The sequence below is a fragment of the Girardinichthys multiradiatus genome, chromosome 2, assembly GCF_021462225.1.
Source record: "Girardinichthys multiradiatus isolate DD_20200921_A chromosome 2, DD_fGirMul_XY1, whole genome shotgun sequence".
NCBI classification, from domain to species: domain Eukaryota; kingdom Metazoa; phylum Chordata; class Actinopteri; order Cyprinodontiformes; family Goodeidae; genus Girardinichthys; species Girardinichthys multiradiatus.
The window spans coordinates 7,393,612-7,414,809 of NC_061795.1; the positions used below are offsets into that span (position 1 = coordinate 7,393,612).

The following is a 21,198-nucleotide window of genomic DNA, read 5'->3' on the forward strand; positions in this document are numbered from 1 at the left end:
CACATAGCATTACTCCCCTAACCTTCCTCGGGTTCACCGCCACTGATACTGTAAAAAGTAAAGTAAAAATAACATTTCAGACCATATACTTTCAGCTTCCTATAATCTTCCTATAAGAGGTTGGACCCCGAGCATATGTCTGCCGAGTTAGCCATTAGTTTTTAGTGGGTAAAAGTCACATACATTGGAGCGACATAGGCTAATGCTAACCAACAAAAAGGCGGAAGTTGACTCCTAAAGACACAGCCCCGCCTCATTGGCATTATAAGGCAGCAATGCATACAGAAATGTAAAAAGGAGAGACATAAATAAACATAAAAGTGACATAAAAAGAACTACAGGTCCTTCTCAAAAAATTAGCATATTGTGATAAAGTTCATTATTTTCTATAATGTAATGATGAAAATTTAATATTCATATATTTTAGATTCATTGCACACTAACTGAAATATTTCAGGTCCTTTATTGTCTTAATACAGATGATTGTGGCATACAGCTCATGAAAACCCAAAATTCCTATCTCACAAAATTAGCATATTTCATCCGACCAATAAAAGAAAAGTGTTTTTAATACAAAAAACGTCAACCTTCAAATAATCATGTACAGTTATGCACTCAATACTTGGTCGGGAATCCTTTTGCAGAAATGACTGCTTCAATGCGGCGTGGCATGGAGGAAATCAGCCTGTGGCACTGCTGAGGTCTTATGAAGGCCCAGAATGCTTCGATAGCGGCCTTTAGCTCATCCAGAGTGTTGGGTCTTGAGTCTCTCAACGTTCTCTTCACAATATCTCACAGATTCTCTATTGGGTTCAGGTCAGGAGAGTTGGCAGGCCAATTGAGCACAGTGATACCATGGTCAGTAAACCATTTACCAGTGGTTTTGGCACTGTGAGCAGGTGCCAGGTCGTGTTGAAAAATGAAATCTTCATCTCCATAAAGCTTTTCAGCAGATGGAAGCATGAAGTGCTCCAAAATCTCCTGATAGCTAGCTGCATTGACCCTGCCCTTGATAAAACACAGTGGACCAACACCAGTAGCTGACACGGCACCCCAGACCATCACTGACTGTGGGTACTTGACACTGGACTTCTGGCATTTTGGCATTTCCTTCTCCCCAGTCTTCCTCCAGACTCTGGCACCTTGATTTCCGAATGACATGCAGAATTTGCTTTCATCCGAAAAAAGTACTTTGAACCACTGAGCAACTGTCCAGTGCTGCTTTTCTGTAGCCCAGGTCTGGGGAATGCGGCACCTGTAGCCCATTTCCTGCACACGCCTGTACACGGTGGCTCTGGATGTTTCTACTCCAGACTCCACTGCTTCCGCAAGTCCCCCAAGGTCTGGAATCGGCCCTTCTCCACAATCTTCCTCAGGGTCCGGTCACCTCTTCTTGTTGTGCAGCGTTTTCTGCCACACTTTTTCCTTCCCACAGACTTCCCACTGAGGTGGCTTGATACAGCACTCTGGGAACAGCCTATTCGTTCAGAAATTTCTTTCTGTGTCTTACCCTCTTGCTTGAGGGTGTCAATAGTGGCCTTCTGGACAGCAATCAGGTCGGCAGTCTTACCCATGATTGGGGTTTTGAGTGATGAACCAGGCTGGGAGTTTTAAAGGCCTCAGGAATCTTTTGCAGGTGTTTAGAGTTAACTCGTTGATTCAGATGATTAGGTTCATAGCTCGTTTACAGACCCTTTTAATGATATGCTAATTTTGTGAGATAGGAATTTTGGGTTTTCATGAGCTGTATGCCAAAATCATCCGTATTAAGACAATAAAAGTCCTGAAATATTTCAGTTAGTGTGCAATGAATCTAAAATATATGAATGTTAAATTTTAATCATTACATTATGGAAAATAATGAACTTTATCACAATATGCTAATTTTTTGAGAAGGACCTGTATGTGATACTCTTAAAAATGTTGGTTTGAGTCAACATATTAAACAGCCAACACACGACATATAAATATTTTGGACTTAATTATTAGTAAGGATCTGAACATTTCCAAGATCTTCGTAACTGATGTTGCCCTATTTGACCACTTTTCTGTTATCTTTGAAAGTATAATTTCCATTGACTCGATTAGCCAAAGAAATATTATAGGAAAACACATTTTTAAAGACAGTGCAACTGAAACCTTTAACCAGATTTACTCTTCCATTTCTACTTTGCCATGTAACTCAGTAGATGAAGCTGGTAGATAACTTCCTTTCTAAACTTTCAGTCATCATTGATTCCATAGCTCCCATTAAGGTGAAGGTTGTCTCTGGTAAAAAGAAATCTCCGTGTAAAAATGCTCCCCCGGTTAATAAGTGTAAAAAGGGAGTGTTGAAAAGCTTGAGGTGGCGAAAGACAAAATTTAATGTCCACTAAGACATCTATAAAGCAAGTCAAGTTTATTTATGCAGCACATTTCAGCAACAAGACAATTCAAAGTGCTTTACATGGTGAAAAATTTACTTTGCCGTGACAAAAAACATAACAAAGTACATTGCAGTGGCATGATAAAAGAAAGTAAAAAGAAAAAAGTAAAGTTGGACTACAGACTAAAATCAATCAATTTTTATATTTTAGGGCTGAACAAGCCTCTTGTTGCAAAATCTAATGTTTTAACCCATTCAATAATGCACTTGTTGCTTTTTGGTCCAAATGTTTTCAGAAAATCAAACGATAACGATTCTCCCTGGGGAGGAGGAAGTTCTTTAGAACCTTTCTGGCTTATTTCACATCTGGGTAATGGGGGAATATTCCTTATAAACTTGTCCACGTCTGAACCAAGAGTCAGAGCCTTCTCGGTGCTCTGTAACCTTCCCCTAACTATTGATAGGAGAGCCCAGCTCAGCCAAGGTCAGTCGGGGAGGGGTCTTCTGTAGTGAACTGCTATAATTTAAAACTTTTAATGTAATTAGCAGGACCTATCAAAGTTTAAAATTTTTACTTTTTTATCATTTTGTTTTTAGGCCTTTGGTTATATTTTGTTTTATTTCTTTTTTTTTTTTTACTATTAAGCAAATAACACATTCAATCCTTTTAGGCCCACATTTTCTTAACATAAAATTAAAGTTTCCTCCCTGGAGAGGAGGCAACACAGTCTGTTGGGGACAGGTCTTTAACAGTGAACTGTTTGCTATGGTTGACAGGTTAACAAACACTCCTGTGTCTGTAGCATCTGAACTCCATTGTAACAAGCCCTGCAATGTATTCGCTAACTTCTTTACTGAGAAAATGCAGAAGATTAGAAGAGCAATCTGTACATCAATATAATGTCCAGCACCAATGCTGTCTCCAACCTAATCAAATTTTGACAAAATGACACAATTCTACCAAAATCAACTGTCCATCTCAGTGTGGTTTGGCTCATCCACAAAACAGGACAGGTCCAGACTGCAACAAACAATCAGGTCTGCAGAGAGAATCATCAGGGCTGACCTCCTCTCTACCCAGGACTTATATAGGTCTATGGTCAGCAAATCTTTGCAGAAGCAGAGACACCACTCTCTAGATTGCCCTTAGGTGCGTGAATGAATGTGTGCGTGGTTGTTTGTGTGTTGCCCTGTGATGGACTGGCAACCTGCCTAGGGTGTACCCTGCCTCCTGCCCATGGACTGCTGGAGATAGGCACCAGCTTCCCCGTGACCCACTATGGAAGAAGCAGTATAGAAAATGACTGAGGTTATCTTTGTCTGATGTTTAAATGTGTTCGTGATCTGAAACAGTTCAGTGTAACAAATTAGCAAAACAGAAGAAATCTGTAATGAATAAAGTAGTTTTTCACCACTGTATTGAGATCAAACTTGGAATAGGGAATGTTTATACCATTTTCTTTTGTACCACATGGTAGGACCCTGTGAAGTCATAATTTAACTATCATATTGAAGGAAAGGAATGATACTCTTCACCATTCTGAATATAACCATGTGTCTCTTGGGTTGTTCCTGAACATCCTAATCAATTTCCTTTCATCTGAAAGTGACAGTATGGGTCATGTGGTTAAAACTTGGACACAGTTGGATGGTTGAATTTTTACTGATTCTAATGATGTATCGATGTATCAGAAACTTTTTTGGGTGGATAAGTAACATTCTGGAATTACTTCCCAAAAGACAAAGACATTCTGGTGTAAAAATTTGTGGACTTTGCTTTTGGAGATGTGTTCAGGTCAGTAAATCAGCTAATTTACAGTGCCTTCATTGACTGCACAACCTTCATTATGCTCATTGTAATTTATGTGACAGACAGTAGTACTGTCTCTGGCATGGAGAGTGTCTGTAAAAGGCGATTTTCAGGTCTTGTCTTTGATTCTCAATTGTATTTAGGTCAGGACTAGGTTTGGTTGCACTCTTGGAATAATTTTGGTAGGCTGGTCACTACTGCGAAGCTTCACTACTGTTTACTGTTTTCTCCATTAGTGGAAAAAATTAATCATACAAACCATCTAAGTGTGAGAGGGCAAATAGTTTTTCACAGCACTAGATTTTGTGTAGCTGCTGTAAACCTTTTCACCCAGCAGATGGCGCGCTCCCTCCATCTGTCAGCAGCTCTTTGCCAGGCTGCCACCTGAAGCGCATTAACTCCATGCTTGATTGCACGCGCCGTGCTCCATTTGCGCGCTCCGTGATGAACGCAGTTGCCTACTCCATCCGGACCGTGTTGTTTCTGTCTCTGCTCAGACCCGGGACTGGCTCTGTGAGAGCTGAACTTAACCTGAACCCGGCTGGTGTGCCGAAGCCTGGGAGTGTCTCGTGCTGCCTGTGACGTCGCCGCTCCTCATCACAGGGCTGCGAGAGGCAAGGGAAAGCGCGCCCTTCTGTCATTTATTTGGAGCCAGCGGAACATTTGATGTGAGCATGTGTATTTATGATCAGTGACGACACTGATCTGAGAGCAGCAAAGTCTGGACTAAGTTGAAATCCTACCTGCAGGTGGTCGAACATCCGCCTCTTGGGGGAATTTACCGAAACTCCGTTAGAATCAGCTTTTAGAACAACAGGAGCAGAGGAAGAGAGGACACTTCGGATTTTCCCCCATTGTTATTTTCTATGAATGGCAGCGGTTGTAGAGACACGGCGGGAGAATTAAGGGGAAAATGTCCAAGTGATGTGAAAAACTCCTGAACGCTGAAAACATCTGGCTGACTCGGGATACTGAGAGAGGAAACACCTGCTCCCTCTGCTGAGCTCAAAGGTGGCTGAACACATTAAACATCTGCAGCAGGAAAGGATGAATGTATTCCAGATCATTTTTAAACATTTACAAACATCTGAGTTTTTTGGATTTTTTTTGCTTCTCAATATTAAATTTGTTTTAGCGAGTGTGTGATGCCCCTGATATTCAGTAGACATTGCCTGTTTTATGTGCATGCTTCAAATGTATATGGTTAAGTGTGTCAGGGTTTTATGTTTAAAGATGAAATGATGATAATGCTGCATGTTGTAGAGGAAAGGGTTCTGAATGAAAACCAGTGAAGGAGTTAATTTCCCATCTGCAGTGTGTAATAGGAGCCCAGTGATTTTATTTGCTTCTCGGGATTTACTGGTGGCAGATAAAGGTTCAGTCAGCAGCTCTGGCATACACAGAAAGTACATTTCCCAGGGGAACATCACCCTGGGAAATGTGGACACTTGTTATACTAATTAGACAGAAACTGGCAGTTATGATTAAAGAATATACACCATCTGTCTGTTTTTAAAACTACCAGGACACAGTAAAAAAAACAACAGCAGCTTTTTACTTTGTAATAGAATGACAGAAATCTAGTTGGAGAAGAGCTCTGTGCAATTATACATCAATGTGTATATATAGATATATATAGATATAGATATATATATAGATATAGATATCTATATCTATAGATATAGATATAGATATCTATATAGATATAGATATATATATATCTATATAGATATAGATATATATATATCTATATAGATATAGATATATATATATCTATATAGATCCTGGGTTTGATTCCCGGCCTGGGGTCTTTCTGCATGGAGTTTTCATGTTCTCCCTGTGCATGCGTGGGTTCTCACCAGGTACTCCGGCTTCCTCCCACAGTCCAAAAACATGCCTGTTAGGTTAATTTGTAACTCTAAATTGCCCTTAGGTGTATGAATGAGTGTGTGTATGGTTGTTTGTGTGCTGCCCTGCGATGGACTGGCAACCTGTCCAGAGTGTACCCTGCCTCTCGCCCATAGACTGCTGGAGATAGGCACCAGCTCCCCTGTGACCCACTATGGAATAAGCGGTAGAAAATGACTGACTGACTATATATATATATGTATATATATATGACATTGTACTATAAGGTCCAGTTTGTTGATGGACCCACCATTTCCAGCAATAACAACTTAAACTATTCTGTAAACATCTTTCACAATGTTTAGGAATGTGTTCATAGATGAAAAAAACAGAATTGCAGCCTTTGCTCTAATTCATCCCACAGGTGTTCAAGAAGGTTGAGGTCAAGATAGTCCAGACCAGTCAAGTTTCTCCATACTAAACTTTATACACCTGCAGCCATGGAAGTGATTGGAAACCGGAATTCATTGATTTGGTGAGCCAATACGTTTGGTAAAACAGTGCATATGCACTACAGGTCAAAAGTTTTGACCATATTTTCTCATTTAATGATTTTTTTTTTTACATTGTACTGTAGATTCTCATTGAAGGACACAAAACTGTGAATGAACACATGAAATTATGCAGCAACAAAATTGTAAAAGGACTTCAAATATGTTTTATACTTCAGATTCCTCAAATAACCACCCTTTGCTTTGACTGAAATAATAACCTTTGGCCTTCTGTCAATGGAGCTCTGGGAGGTTATTTTAAGACTCATTGGAAAATGATTTCAGTTGACTACCTCATGAAGCTCATCGAGAGAATGCGAGTGCAAAGCAGAAATCAATGCAAAAGGTGGCTATTTTGAGGAATCTAAAATAGAGAAGATGTTTCTAGAGAAGTTAATTTGTAATTTTGTATACTACATAATTCCAAATGTGTTCATTCACAGTTTTGATGCCTTCATTAGACTATTTTTCATTGAAACTCAATTCACTAAGTTAAACACATTATATAAATTAAATTCCCACAGATGGATGTTTTTAAGCCTTTATATCTGTTTATTATGACAATGTTTTGCTTATAGCTAATGAAATCACAACATTTAACATTAGAATATTACATCAGACCAATAAAATAACATTTTCAATACAAAAATGTAGACTAAATGAAAAGTATTTGTAATACCTATCCTAAAGCTTGTTATTTTCGAAAGGTACTTTTAATCTGACAACCTAGCCTCATATGAACGCACATTCTAATTTACTGGATATGCTCGGCAATCATAAGAAAGGTTTGAATGCTGTAATGCCATTAAAGATTTTGCAACTGATTATTAAAAAAGATATAATGTCATTTGGGAGGTTGTTGGCAGGACCAAAGAGCAGACAGGAACTTGGGAGCCACATGGTGAGTAGAACGATTTAATAAAATCCAAAAACTTACAAAACATGGGACTGGTAGGAAGCAGTTTAACGGGAGATCTCAGTGAGGAACACAGAAAACCAGAGAGAATATATACAGGGGAAACTGGGCAAAGAAGGCATGAAAAGCAGGTGAGAGAATTCAGAAGAAAATTGGCAGGCACAGGTGGATATAATGAGCTTATTTGCCAAAGTGGCAGTGCAGAGGGAAGATACCGGGACTATACACATATGCAGAACACAAAATAAAGAAGCAAAAGAGAAATAAAAACATAAGGGAAAATAAACTAGAATACAAATGGAATAAACTAAGCACAAAGAATGTACACTGCTCAAAAAATAAAGGGAACACTCTACACACTACAGGCTGATCCAACTTTGATGTAATGTCCTTAAAACAAGTCAAAATGAGGCTCAGTATTGTGCATGACCTCCACATGCCTGTATGACCTCCCTACAACGCCTGGGCATGCTCCTGAGGATGGTCTCCTGAGGGATCTCCTCCCAGACCTGGACTAAAGCATCCACCAACTCCTGAACAGTCTGTGGTGCAACGTGACGTTGGTGGATGGAGCGAGACATGATGTCTCAGATGTGCTCAATCGGATTTAGGTCTGAGGAACGGGCGGGCTAGTCCATAGCTTCAATGTCTTCATCTTGCAGGAACTGCTGACACACTCCAGCCACATGAGATCTAGCATTGTCCTGCATTAGGAGGAACCCAGGGCCAACCGCACCAACATATGGTCTCACAAGGGGTCTGAGGATCTCATCTTGGTACCTAATGGCAGTCAGGCTACCTCAGGCGAGCACATGGAGGGCCGTGCGGCCCTCCAAAGAAATGCCACCCCACAACATTACTGACCCACTGCCAAACCGGTCATGCTGAAGGATGTTGCGGGCAGCAGATCGCTCTCCACGGTGTCTCCAGACTCTGTCACGTCTGTCACATGTGTTCAGTGTGAGCCTGCTTTCATCTGTGAAGGGCACAGCGCACCAGTGGCGAATTTGCCAATCCTGGTGTTCTCTGGCAAATGCCAAGCATCCTGTATGGTGTTGGGCTGTGAGCACAACCCCCATTTGTGGATGTTGGGCCCTCATACCATCCTCATGGAGTCGGTTTCTAACCGTTTGTGCAGACACATGCACATTTGTGGCCTGCTGGAGGTCATCTTGCAGGGCTCTGGCAGTGCTCCTCCTGTTCCTCCTTGCACAAAGTCAGAGGTAGCGGTTCTGCTGCTGGGTTGTTGCCCTCCTACGGCCTCCTCCACGTCTCCTGGTGTACTGGCCTGTCTCCTGGTAGCGCCTCCAGGCTCTAGACCCTACTCTGACAGACACAGCAAACCTTCTTGCCACAGCTCGCATTGATGTGCCATCCTGGATGAGCTGCACTACCTGAGCCACTTATGTGGGTTGTAGAGTCTGTCTCATGCTACCACGAGTGTGAAAGCACCACCAACATTCAAAAGTGACCAAAACATCAGCCAGAAAGCATAGGTACTGAGAAGTGGTCTGAGGTCCCCACCTGCAGAACCACTCCTTTATTGAGAGTGTCTTGTTAATCTCCAAAGATTTCCCCCTGTTGTCTATTCCATTTGCACAACAGCATGTGAAATTGATTGTCAATCAGTGTTGCTTCCTAAGTGGACAATTTGATTTCACAGAAGTTTGATTTACTTGGAGTTATATTGTGTTGTTTAAGTGTTCCCTTTTATTTTTTTGAGAAGTGTATAAACAAAGAAACTGATCACAGCAGAGAATAAGGAATGTAATGAGAAGCCAAAATAAGAACCAAAACCTAACACTTAAGATTATGAAATATAAACAATTAATAGATTAATTATGAGGGAGTTCTAGTGGAGCAGAACACATGACTGCCTCATGGCTCCATTTCTGATCATACAATAAAAAACTGCAATACTAATAAATATTGATATTAGCCAAGTTTTTGTATTGGTTCATTCCTAGTTTATACAATATAACTCATATTGTACTCAGTCCCCATATTCATTCATCATGCCATCTTGCCACTATGCAATGAAGGTTTTACTTGGTTCTTACTCCTCAGACTGTTCTGGTTCTGAAGGGTACAATATATTAAATATCAAGCAGAGAAATTTGGAAGTTGACAATAACTCAGCAGCTTATTCTTTAGCTCTAAAATTGAGGATTGTTGATTAAAAAAAGTTCCGTAGTGTGGCACAGCTGGCGGTCAGAATGTAGTACTTCAGCACATAGGTCATCTCTTGCAGCCATAAAATGGCTCTGTAACTGACGGAAGTTTAGTGCACTTAAATATTGTTAGGATCGTTGACAGTCGGCCTCATGTGATAGGCTGGTTGTGGTCACATTATGCACATAAAAGCTGACTACGGAGTGATCGTAGACTGTATGAAAGTATAAATGAAAACAGCCCAGTCTGCCCCCTTTATTTTAACGAGTCACTAACTTGACTTTGGCAACCTTGGCCAAAAACCCAGCTGGCCCAGCTGCTTAACAACTCTGGGCCTGGCTCTCAGTGTGGTCAACTTGAGTCCCAAAGCCTTAGAAAATAACTTTCATCCCTTTCCAGACTGATAGATATCAACAACTTTGTTTCTCATCTGTTCTTGACTTTGTGGGAATAATGTGTTGCTTTAAGAGATCTGCTTTTTTGCCTACTTCATGTTGTGAGGCAGTGTCTATCTAAGGCATTTATTGGTTCTACAAGAAAATGTACAAAAATAGATTATCCAAAGTGAAGTCATGATTTATTAAGTAGGCGAGTACGTTTTTACTGAGGGCCAGTGAAACCTGCTCTTTGCATTTACTCTGGTTATCTTTGTCTGATGATCTGAACGATTTAAGGATGACAACAAAGCAAAGCCAGTGGAAATCTCTAAGGGGGAGAAATACTTTTCCCTTTATACATTTTCTGTATAAAATCTTTAATTGCAAAAACAGCTTAACAGTTTATAATCAATTAAAAAAAGAAGTAGTTTACAGTGTTAAGGTAAACAGTAGCAAGAAATGTGTAATAGCATACAGTAATTTGAATCAGACTCTTTAAAGGTTTTACATTTCACTGTACAGTCTTCTATAACCATACCTTCCATCTGCCATGTCACAGCACTGCAACCTAACAGATGTATAAGAGTGAAACAAAGATGCATAAATGATGTGATTTTGCAGTGTCAGAGAAAAAATGCTTCATATTTTAACCTCTAGAATACATATGGCTTGCTGGCAGCTGGAAGGTTGTTATAGTTATTGGGTGACAGTGGCTCAGGTGGTTGAAGTCCATCCTGTAACTGGTGGGTTACCTGTTCAAACCCTTGCCACGTCAGTCTCAGTCGTTGTGTCCTTGTGCAAGACACTTCACCCGCCCTGCCTGTGGATGGTGGTCAGAGGGCCCGGTGGCATCAATTGTATGACAGCCTTGCTTCTGTCAGTCAGCCCCAGGGCAGCTGTGGCTACAATGTAGCTTACCACTGTCAGTTTGTGAATGTGTGTATGAATGGGTGGATGACTGATTGTAGTGTGAAGCGCTTTGGGGTCCTCGGATTTGTTAAAGTGCTGTTGGGCCATTTGTCTACTACTACACCTCCCGGTATTGTCTGCTACTACACCTCCCAGCATGAATTGCAGTTAACTGGAAGTGGGCATTGGAGCTCTAATGTCACAGTGGGCTATATAAGAACACGTTAGATGCTCCACCATCGCTTTTTCTCCTGCTAGAAACCGAGACGCGGTTACCACGCAACAGAGGCGCGCATCATTCTGGAGAAGAAACCACATGGTTTTCATTCATTCTCCTCACTGGCCAAACTCATGAGAAGCTCAACAAGCTAAAGCTTACTGGGATAAGAAGACCAGTAGGTTCTTACCTTACCAATCGAAGCCATGGACCTGACACGCAACTCAAAAAAGAGTCGAAGGGCTGCCCATGTGAACGTATTGCTGTCTACTAGTTACATATCCCACATTCCAAGTAAACCAAAAGCTTTGAATTTTGCATGCTTGATTAGGTGAAAATTATTGAATCCGAATAGCTAAGTGTATGGTAAATGGACTGAATTTATATAGCACCTTTCCAGTCATACAGACCGCTCAAAGCACTTTACACTAGAGCCACATTCACCCAATCGCACTCACTAACGCTCACACATTCATACACTGATACGCAGATTGGTAAGCAACTTGAGGTTATGAGCCTTGCCCAGGGGCACATCAACATACAGCAGGAGGAAGCTGGAATCGAACCCACAACCTTCCGATTGCAAGACGACTACTCTTCCTACTGAGCCACAGTCAGGGCTGTTGAGTTAATAAACGTTCAGTGAGCAAGAGTGATTTATCTGTCAAAAAAAGGTTAGTGGTCCACGCCAATCGGCAGAACAGTTGAGTAAACTGTAACATTTAGTGTGGTTTTGGTTGGTAATCATCAATTATTAATGATAATTTAAATTAATGTTTTTAATTATTAAGGGCTTTGAGCCCATAATCACAACACTAGAGGACATCTCTGATTTCTATTTGTAAGTAATGATTTTTGGTTAAGAAATTACTTTTCTGAATTATGATTTTTGATTATAATTTTGATAGATAATAATCATAATCCTTACAGCACTGTACTAGTGCAGGCCATTTATTGTGCTGGGAGCATAGTAGAGTCTTAGGTGTGGCAAGTCGGAGTGTGTCCGTCAACCGGGGCCTGTGTGGTTTGGGAATGTGAAAGTAAAACAGGACTGGTCTCATGCTATGACCTTGTCATATCACTTCGGGGCACATCACATCCAGCTGCAGCTCTAGTGTTTTACGTAGCTGTACAGTGTATCACAAAAGTGAGTACACCCCTCACATTCCTGTAGATATTTAAGTATATGTTTTCATGGGACAACACTGACAAAATGACACTTTGATACAATGAAAAGTAGTCTGTGTGCAGCTTATATAACAGTGTAAATTTATTCTTCCCTCAAAATAACTCAAGATACAGCCATTAATGTCTGAACCACTTGCAAGAAAACTGAGTACACCCCTTACTGAAAGTTCCTGAAGTGTCAATATTTTTGTGTGGCCACCATTATTTACCAGAACTGCCTTGACAGTCCTGGGCATGGAGTTTACCAGAGCTTCACAGTTTGCCACTTGAATGCTTTTCCACTCCTCCATGACGACATCATGGAGTTGGCGGATATTTGATACTTTGCGCTCCTCCACCTTACGCTTGAGAATGCCCCAAAGGTGTTCTATTGGATTTAGGTCTGGAGACATGCTTGGCCAGTCCATCACCTTTACCCTCAGCCTCTTCAATAAAGCAGTCTTAGAGGTGTGTTTGGGTCATTATCATGCTGGAACACTGCCATGCGACCCAGTTTCCGGAGGGAGGAGATCATGCTCTGCTTCAGTATTTCACAGTACATATTGGAGTTCATGTGTCCCTCAATGAAATGTAATTCCCCAACACCTGCTCCATTCATGCACCCTCAGACCATGGCATTCCCACCACCATGCTAGACTGTAGGCATCACACACTTATCTTTGTACTCCTCACCTGATTGCCGCCACACCATCTGAACCAAACAAATTAATCTTGGTCTCATTAGACCATAGGACATGGTTCCAGTAATCCATGTCCTTTGTTGACATGTCTTCAGCAAACTGTTTGCGGGCTTTCTTGTGGACAGACTTCAGAAGAGGTTTTCTTCTGGGATTAGGGGCCATGCAGACCAATTTCATTTAGTGTGCGGTGTATGGTCTGAGGACTGACAGGCTGACCCCCCACCTCTTCAATCTCTGCAGCAATGCTGACAGCCCTCCTGCGCCTATCTTTCAAAGACAGCATTTGGATGTGATGCTGAGCACATGCACTTACCTTCTTTGGACGACCAACGCGAGGTCTGTTCTTAGTGGACCCTTCTCTTTTAAAACGGTGGATGATCTTGGCCACTGTGCTGCAGCTCAGTTTCAGGGTTATGGCAATCATCTTGTAGCCTTGCCATCTTCATGTAGCGCAACAATTCATCTTTTAAGATCCTCAGAGAGATATTTGCCACGAGGTGCCATGTTGGAACTTTCAGTTACCAGTATGAGAGAGTGCGAGAGCTGTATTACAAAATTAAACACCTCTGCTCCCTATGCACACCTGAGACCTAGTAACACTAACGAGTCACATGACATTTTGGAGGGAAAATGACAAGAGTGCTCAATTTGGACGTAGTCTCTCAGGGGTGTACTCACTTTTGTTGCCAGTGGTTTGAGGGAAGAATAAATTTACACTGTTATATAAGCTGCACACAGACTACTTTCATAATGTCAGTGTTGTCCCATGAAAACATATACTTAAATATCTGCAGGAATGTGAGGGGTGTACTCACTTTTGTGATACACTGTATGTATGCAGCTGTCTTCTCATGTAGCTGTAAAGAACTATCCAAACGTTTCACACTAGCACGTGCTCCTTGCTCACAGGCTTTAGAGAGCCATAGAGATGACTGTGGCTCAGTAGGAAGAGTAGTTGTCTTGCAATCAGAAGGTTGTGGGTTCGATTCCAGCTTCCTCCTGCCATATGTCGATGTGCCCATGGGCAAGTTGCGTATCGTGAGTTAGTTAGTCGTGAGTGCGATTGGGTGAATGTGGCTCTAGTGTAAAGTGCTTTGATTGTCTGTATGACTGGAAAAGCGCTATATAAGTTCAGTCCATTTACCATTTATAATGTGCTGGAGTAAGGCTCCCAGCTGAGGAGAAGCAGAAACACCTCCAAATTGTATCTTAGCCTTAGCAGTTCTAGTTGCTGAAAGACTGAAATAAGTTTTGAGTGTTTCAGCCTCAATGTTTCAGTGCATTGTTAACTTGTCAGGATGTCAAAGAAAAGCCCTGGTATTACACTTACTGATGAGCTAACAGCGGTTCATAGCAATACTTGTAAACTTTAGGTGTCAGAGCTATGATTAGCTCACTTGTTGAGTTATCATATTTTGGATTCTGTGGAAAATGATTCTGTTTGTCTGTACTTGCTGTTTTAGACAGAGCATCCCCAAATACAACAGCACCATAAAGTGTATTCTGACACTTTCCTATCAGAACGTCTTGTTTGTTTGATCAGACCACGCTGACCAGCCTTCACTGCCCCTGTTTATCAACATGCCTTGGCGACACATGGCCCTGTCACCATGGTAATAATACTTTTGGATTTTCATTATAGTCTAGTTTTTGTTTTGACTTTTATTTTCTTTAATTCATTTTTAATTAGTTTTTATAGTGGGTTTGCTAGTTTCTTTAATGTTACTATTTAAACAGGGGGCGGAGCTAGAGGGGGGGCTGGGGAGGCACTTGGGGTAGAGAGAGAGAGAGAGAGAAAGAGAGAGACATCGAAGGTGCCACAGATGAGATTAACAATTACAACACCACTCATTTTATAGATACGTGTATGTATGTGTATATATATATGTATATATATAATGTGTAGTGTTGTAATTGGTACTCTCATCTGTGGCACCTTCGAGATCTCTCTCTCTCAGCAAAGTCCAAACTAAAACTAATTAAAATGTATCAATATTTTACTTCACTGTAGGCTGTCTGTATAAGGCAGAAATTAGAATCACTTGACAATGTTATATATATTTCAATTGTTAAAGAACTGCCAGGTATGAAACAATGATAAACCATTTTCTGATGCATAACTTTACATCTTCAGTTTCTGTCTTTTCTTTTGAACAAATAAGTTATTGTTCTCTGCTTTTTGGTCAAGTTTTGATTTCATTTAAATTAAAAATTTGACAGTTCGGTTGTTTTCGTGATTTTATTTAAAAGTCTGTAGATGCTAAGTGATTTATTGTTTGTCCTGTCCTAATGCAAGCGGAGGTTTTTTATGTCTGTGCACCACCTGTGTAAACTCTCCCAGTCCATTAAATCGAACGCACCGATTTCCTTGGTAACCGTTCTGTTTCGGAGGTAAGTGAGCATGCGCTCTCGTGCAGCGTATGTGAACTCTCTGGTCGTAAGCGGTGTTTTCGAGTTGTACTGTGTTGCTGTAATTCAACAAAATAACATGAAATACAACTAGTTACTCTCCCTTTGCTTTTAACTGGGGTATTTAGCAGCGAGCAGACATACATTAAACGTAGCGGTGCTCGTTTTAGAGGCTGGCCGTTCACAAAAACCTCGAGCTCCGGGGGAGAGAAGCAAAGAGCATTGAAGCTCCAGCGTAGCAGAACAGTTCAGAAACAATTTGGAATGAGGGGGAAAAAAAGCTATGTTTATGTTTTAGACTGCCTATTGGTAGCGGATCTGATATTTGTGTGCTCATGAATTTTTGCAGCCGTAACTGGTTCTGGATGATGGCTTCATAGCAGACAGCCGTTCTTCCCGGTACTGCGTACCGGCACAGAATCTTTTAGTGGTACGCAGTACCGGACCGTACCGGCTCACTTTCACCCCTGGTGCTACCTGATTGCAATGTGGCTTCTCTTTTGGTATAGCTACTCAGAGAGGGTTGTCAAGGTACTTGCAGCCTCTCTTAAGAAGTATTTCACATATTTTATCACCCGTTTCTACTACAAGACACTTGCTTTTATCTCTCTCGCAGTCATGCTTGAAGAAATCTCATATAGGAGTTTGCCGCTTTCTCCCAACTTTTCCTGTAGTCATTTTGCAGGCTAGCGTGGTGGGCAAAAATGTAATTTATAAGGTGCTGCCATGGACTATGGGGTGTCATACCATGCTGACAGATGATGTAAACTGCTCATGTGGAAAAAGATCTATTTCATATACACAAAGCACTCAGCGGCAGCAAAGGACAGGTGGACTTGGAATCAAGGCAGCCCAATAGGGCAGTCAACACAGAGGTAGTTGCCACAGAGGTAGGTCGTCGGTGAAGCACAGGAGCAGGCCAAACCGTACCCTCACCTCCACTCTCCGCTGGACCAGCACAGGCACCTGGGTAGGAGCAAAAGAAGACCATGCCATGCTTCCCGAGCCCAGCTCCTACCCCCTCACACACAGTGTTTGCATGTGTGTCTGTGGTAAAATAAAATGTTTATGCAGATGTTTATGTCTAAAGTGCTTTAAACTGGTGTTGTGGTAGGGCTGTGCAAGACCCCACGGCTTGATGAATGCAGAGTTTTCCCCACCCCGTCCCCAAAACCCCAATTGTCTCTAGTGCAGCCCAGGACCCAGAGACCTGCCAAACCAGCTAGGACCCCAGGCACAAGCCTCCCAACCCCCACTGGGCATACCCCAAGTCACTTAACCTTCCTCCCAAACCCAGACCGTACTCGACCTTACGCATTCCCTCACACCCCAGCGCACCAACCCCCAGCCACCGCAGCCTTTGGCACATCTATTGGGCCACGGACAACAAAAAGACAACGTCCAACTGGCTCACAGCCAGCCGCCCCACCTAGAGCCAGATCAGGCCCCAGGGACCCTCTACACCACTAAGTGATGTATTTAATTATTGGAGACCAAACAATTTTAATTTCTTCTGTTAGTTTTTCTTTTACAGCCAGAGATTCTCTCCATTGAAACAAAATCTCATAAGTTTTTTTTAGAAATGAATGGGGGGTTTGCAGTGTTTGGAACTGCAAGAAAGATGTGGCATCTATTCGTTTGCAAATCCACCTTTGTGGTGTCAGCAAAAAGGCAAAGTGAAGTGCATCCTGGGACTGTGTACTCTAGGCACGTTGATAGGTCTTCACATATTTTTAGCCAGAAGCCATAGCCTGTCGGACAGTGCCAGAGGACATGTAGATAGTTATTAAGTAAATCTCCCATCTGTTAGTAAGTGAGAGCCCCTAATTTTAACACCCTTTTTCCTGTGTAGTGCATTCCATTAAGGGTTTTGTATAAGCTGAAGGCTGGCATTTTGGGTCATTCCAAAAGCGTTTTTGCAAATTTTATTCCATAAGGTCAAATCCGTACAGGTGGATAAATCAATGTCCCATTTACTGATAGGATTTACAGGGGTTGGACAATGAAACTGAAACACCTGGTTTTAGACCACAATAATTTATTAGTATAGTGTAGGGCCTCCTTTTGCGGCCAATACAATGTCAATTCGTCTTGGGAATGACATATACAAGTCCTGCACAGTGGTCAGAGGGATTTTAAGCCTTTCTTCTTGCAGGATAGTGGCCAGGTCACTACGTGATACTGGTGGAGGAAAACGTTTCCTGACTCACTCCTCCAAAACACCCCAAAGTGGCTCAATATTTAGATCTGGTGACTGTGCAGGCCATGGGAGATGTTCAACTTCACTTTCATGTTCATCAAAACAATCTTTCACCAGTCTTGCTGTGTGTATTGGTGCATTGTCATTCTGATACACGGCACCGCCTTCAGGATACAATGTTTGAACCATTGGATGCACATGGTCCTCAAGAATGGTTCAGTAGTCCTTGGCAGTGATGCGCCCATCTAGCACAAGTATTGGGCCAAGGGAATGCCATGATATGGCAGCCCAAACCATCACTGATCCACCCCTATGCTTCACTCTGGGCATGCAACAGTCTGGGTGGTATGCTTCTTTGGGGATTCTCCACACCGTAACTCTCCCGGATGTGGGGAAAACAGTAAAGGTGGACTCATCAGAGAACAATACATGTTTCACATTGTCCACAGCCCAAGGTTTGCGCTCCTTGCACCATTGAAACCGACGTTTGGCATTGGCATGAGTGACCAAAGGTTTGGCTATAGCAGCCCGGCCGTGTATATTGACCCTGTGGAGCTCCCGACGGACAGTTCTGGTGGAAACAGGAGAGTTGAGGTGCACATTTAATTCTGCCGTGATCTGGGCAGCCGTGGTTTTATGTTTTTTGGATACAATCCGGGTTAGCACCCGAACATCCCTTTCAGACAGCTTCCTCTTGCGTCCACAGTTAATCCTGTTGGATGTGGTTCGTCCTTCTTGGTGGTATGCTGACATTACCCTGGATACCGTGGCTCTTGATACATCACAAAGACTTGCTGTCTTGGTCACAGTTGCGCCAGCAAGACGTGCACCAACAATTTGTCCTCTTTTGAACTCTGGTATGTCACCCATAACGTTGTGTGCATTTCAATATTTTGAGCAAAACTGTGCTCTTACCCTGCTAATTGAACCTTCACACTCTGCTCTTACTGGTGCAATGTGCAATCAATGAAGACTGGCTACCAGGCTGGTCCAATTTAGCCATGAAACCTCCCACACTAAAATGACAGGTGTTTCAGTTTCATTGTCCAACCCCTGTAAATCTACTTATGAAAGTTTAATGTTTAAGTTTTTGAAAGTAGCTTTGGTAGCCCAACCCCCAGTACTTTTGTTTTCTTCTACTTTCTTTACTGCAAGTTCCATTAGTTAAACACACATATGTGGTATCCACAGACATGGTAGAATCTTGTCTAAAAGCTGATATAAACAATTTCTACAAACACCAAAAACAGTTAAAACTAAAGGCAGTTGAATCAGAAAATAAACAAACTCCACAAAACTATGTAACCATAAAACTTAGTCTCAGCTATTCATCACAGCTTATATACACACAACCAGCATGTCTGCTGTAAGCAGAAAGCTCACACATTCCAAAAAATATATTTTATTGCAATTCACCCAGGTTTTACTCAACCAGCAGCAAAGGAAGGCCAGAATTACCACTACCATTTGAAAAACATAATTATTAACATCAGGATTGTTTAGACAGACTATGTCAGTTCCAAAAAAAATTCAGTTAGATTTGCGCATGTTATTTTGAGCTCAAACTTAAAAAAAAACCTTCAGGCTTAAGAGGTTAAGGAAGCTAGCCATTACAACAGGACGTTCTATGTTTGTTTAATCTTAAATTTGGACTGGATAATAGATTTTAGTTGATGATTTTCAAATAATTTATTTTTAATAAATGTCATATAAATCTTCTAAAACATTAAAGGGTATGCTCTTTTCCATCATATATGTTCTTTCAATAATTTATTCCTTTACTGTTCCATGTTGAAAAGTCACTGGATCACTACCGTTCCTACCTCGGACCACTTTAGATAGACACTGATCACTGCAATCAGTAGCTAGACGCTTGCAAGAAACTCTGACATGATGAGGACATCAGCGTTGTTTACTTTGCCCTTTTATAATGTTGTGCCTGATATGTATTTAAAATGAACTACTGATGTTGTTAACACCCTCTTCTGTATCTTCTTTTTTGGAAGTACTGAACGCTGACTACAAGAAAGGTCTAAGTTAATAAGTGAGTGTTGTGCATTGTCAGGGTGGAATGAGTTGATCAAGTCAAACCACAGTTGAACAACAGAAAGTGAGACAGAGACTCTGTTTTACTTGCTGTGAGGGCAACCACACACGAGGGTGTGAGCTACAAGTGTGGTTATCCTAGCTTCGTTTATTTATACAGTAGAATGAACAGACATATCAGATGGGTGTGTGACATTTACAAGTTTAAGTTGGGGAGTGGAAACAGGGACAGTTGGTTCTGCCTTCGGTTATTGCAAGACCAGCTGCACACAGACCAAGATAACAATTGAGTACAACCAGACACTGGGTCACATTTACATGTGACGGTTAGAATAGAGACAAAATGTTCCAGACACTGAATTACATCTGCATGTGACTGTTAGAATAGGGAAGAAATGCATGTGAGTGATAATTAGTGAACATTAATGTATATATACTCAACCTAACATGCATCTTCCATTAATTGTTTTTCCTGTATTCATTTTTATCTCTGTTCTGATTCTCTGGCAGGCTTTTGGAAGAATGTGAAGCTGAAACTGCAGAGCTCTGAAGTTGTGCTCCAGTTATGTTGACCACAGGGATCAGTAATAAACAAAAGACATTGGTTCTGTATGTGTAAGGCGGATTGCTCACTATCCATGCTGTTCATTTCCTGATCACACAGTGGCACATCACAGTTAACTGTGCCATAGCTTCACTGAAGCTCCACTCACTCCAAAATGGCTGAGGGTTGGAAACCAACCATTTCTAGACGTTTCTTCTCACTGCTGTTGCTGAAGAGCTGCTGGCTACTAGGCTTAGCCTCCCAGAAGCCCACTGCACTGGCAAATTTCCAACAGCCTATCCAGGAGTACACCCACTCCATTCGTCTTGATGGTGACATCATCCTCGGCGGCTTATTTCCCGTACATGCCCGAGGGGAAAGGGGCGTCCCCTGTGGTGAGCTGAAGAAGGAGAAGGGAATCCATCGCCTGGAGGCAATGCTGTTTGCTATAGATCTCATCAACAAGGACCCGGACCTGTTGCCCAATGTGACACTAGGAGCACGCATTCTGGACACCTGTTCTCGCGACACCTATGCCCTGGAGCAATCACTAACATTTGTCCAGGCGCTCATTGAGAGGGATAGCTCAGATTTCCGCTGTACTAATGGAGAACCAGCCATCTTTGCCAAGCCAGATAAAGTTGTTGGTGTCATCGGGGCATCAGCCAGTTCTGTGTCCATCATGGTTGCCAACATTCTTCGACTGTTTAAGGTAAGAGAACACTTCTGTGGTTTTAATTGTGCAATATATTGAGTTGTAGATGTTACTGTAAAATTATTTACTGCACTTCCAAACCACTTTTTCAATACAATACCTGGTAAATCTGAAGTGCCATGGTTTTGCGCAGGGCTGCAGATTGGCACATTTGGTACCACTGCTGCCTCACATCAAGAAGGTCCTGGGCTTGAACCTTCCTGCATGGCGTTTTGCATGTTCTCTGCGTGTGTGTGTGTGTGTGTGTGTGT

The 21,198-nt window shown here is 41.8% G+C and overlaps 1 protein-coding gene across 3 annotated transcripts in view; it reads left to right on the forward strand.

The window, feature by feature from the left end:
* The first annotated feature begins 4,478 nt into the window (after positions 1–4,478).
* The window catches only part of grm8b (glutamate receptor, metabotropic 8b), a 348,353-nt gene continuing 331,633 nt past the window's right edge, over positions 4,479–21,198 (forward strand). The window contains exons 1-3 of one of the 3 annotated variants that reach the window (XM_047348689.1): positions 4,479–4,843; positions 4,925–5,186; positions 20,199–20,944. In XM_047348689.1, the coding sequence (XP_047204645.1) occupies positions 20,408–20,944 (537 nt within the window). In that variant the 5' untranslated portion in view covers positions 4,479–4,843; positions 4,925–5,186; positions 20,199–20,407. Of the gene's footprint in view, positions 5,187–6,506; positions 6,559–20,198; positions 20,945–21,198 lie in introns of those variants that run through there. The other 2 variants (XM_047348680.1, XM_047348696.1) reach the window with 2 other exon arrangements.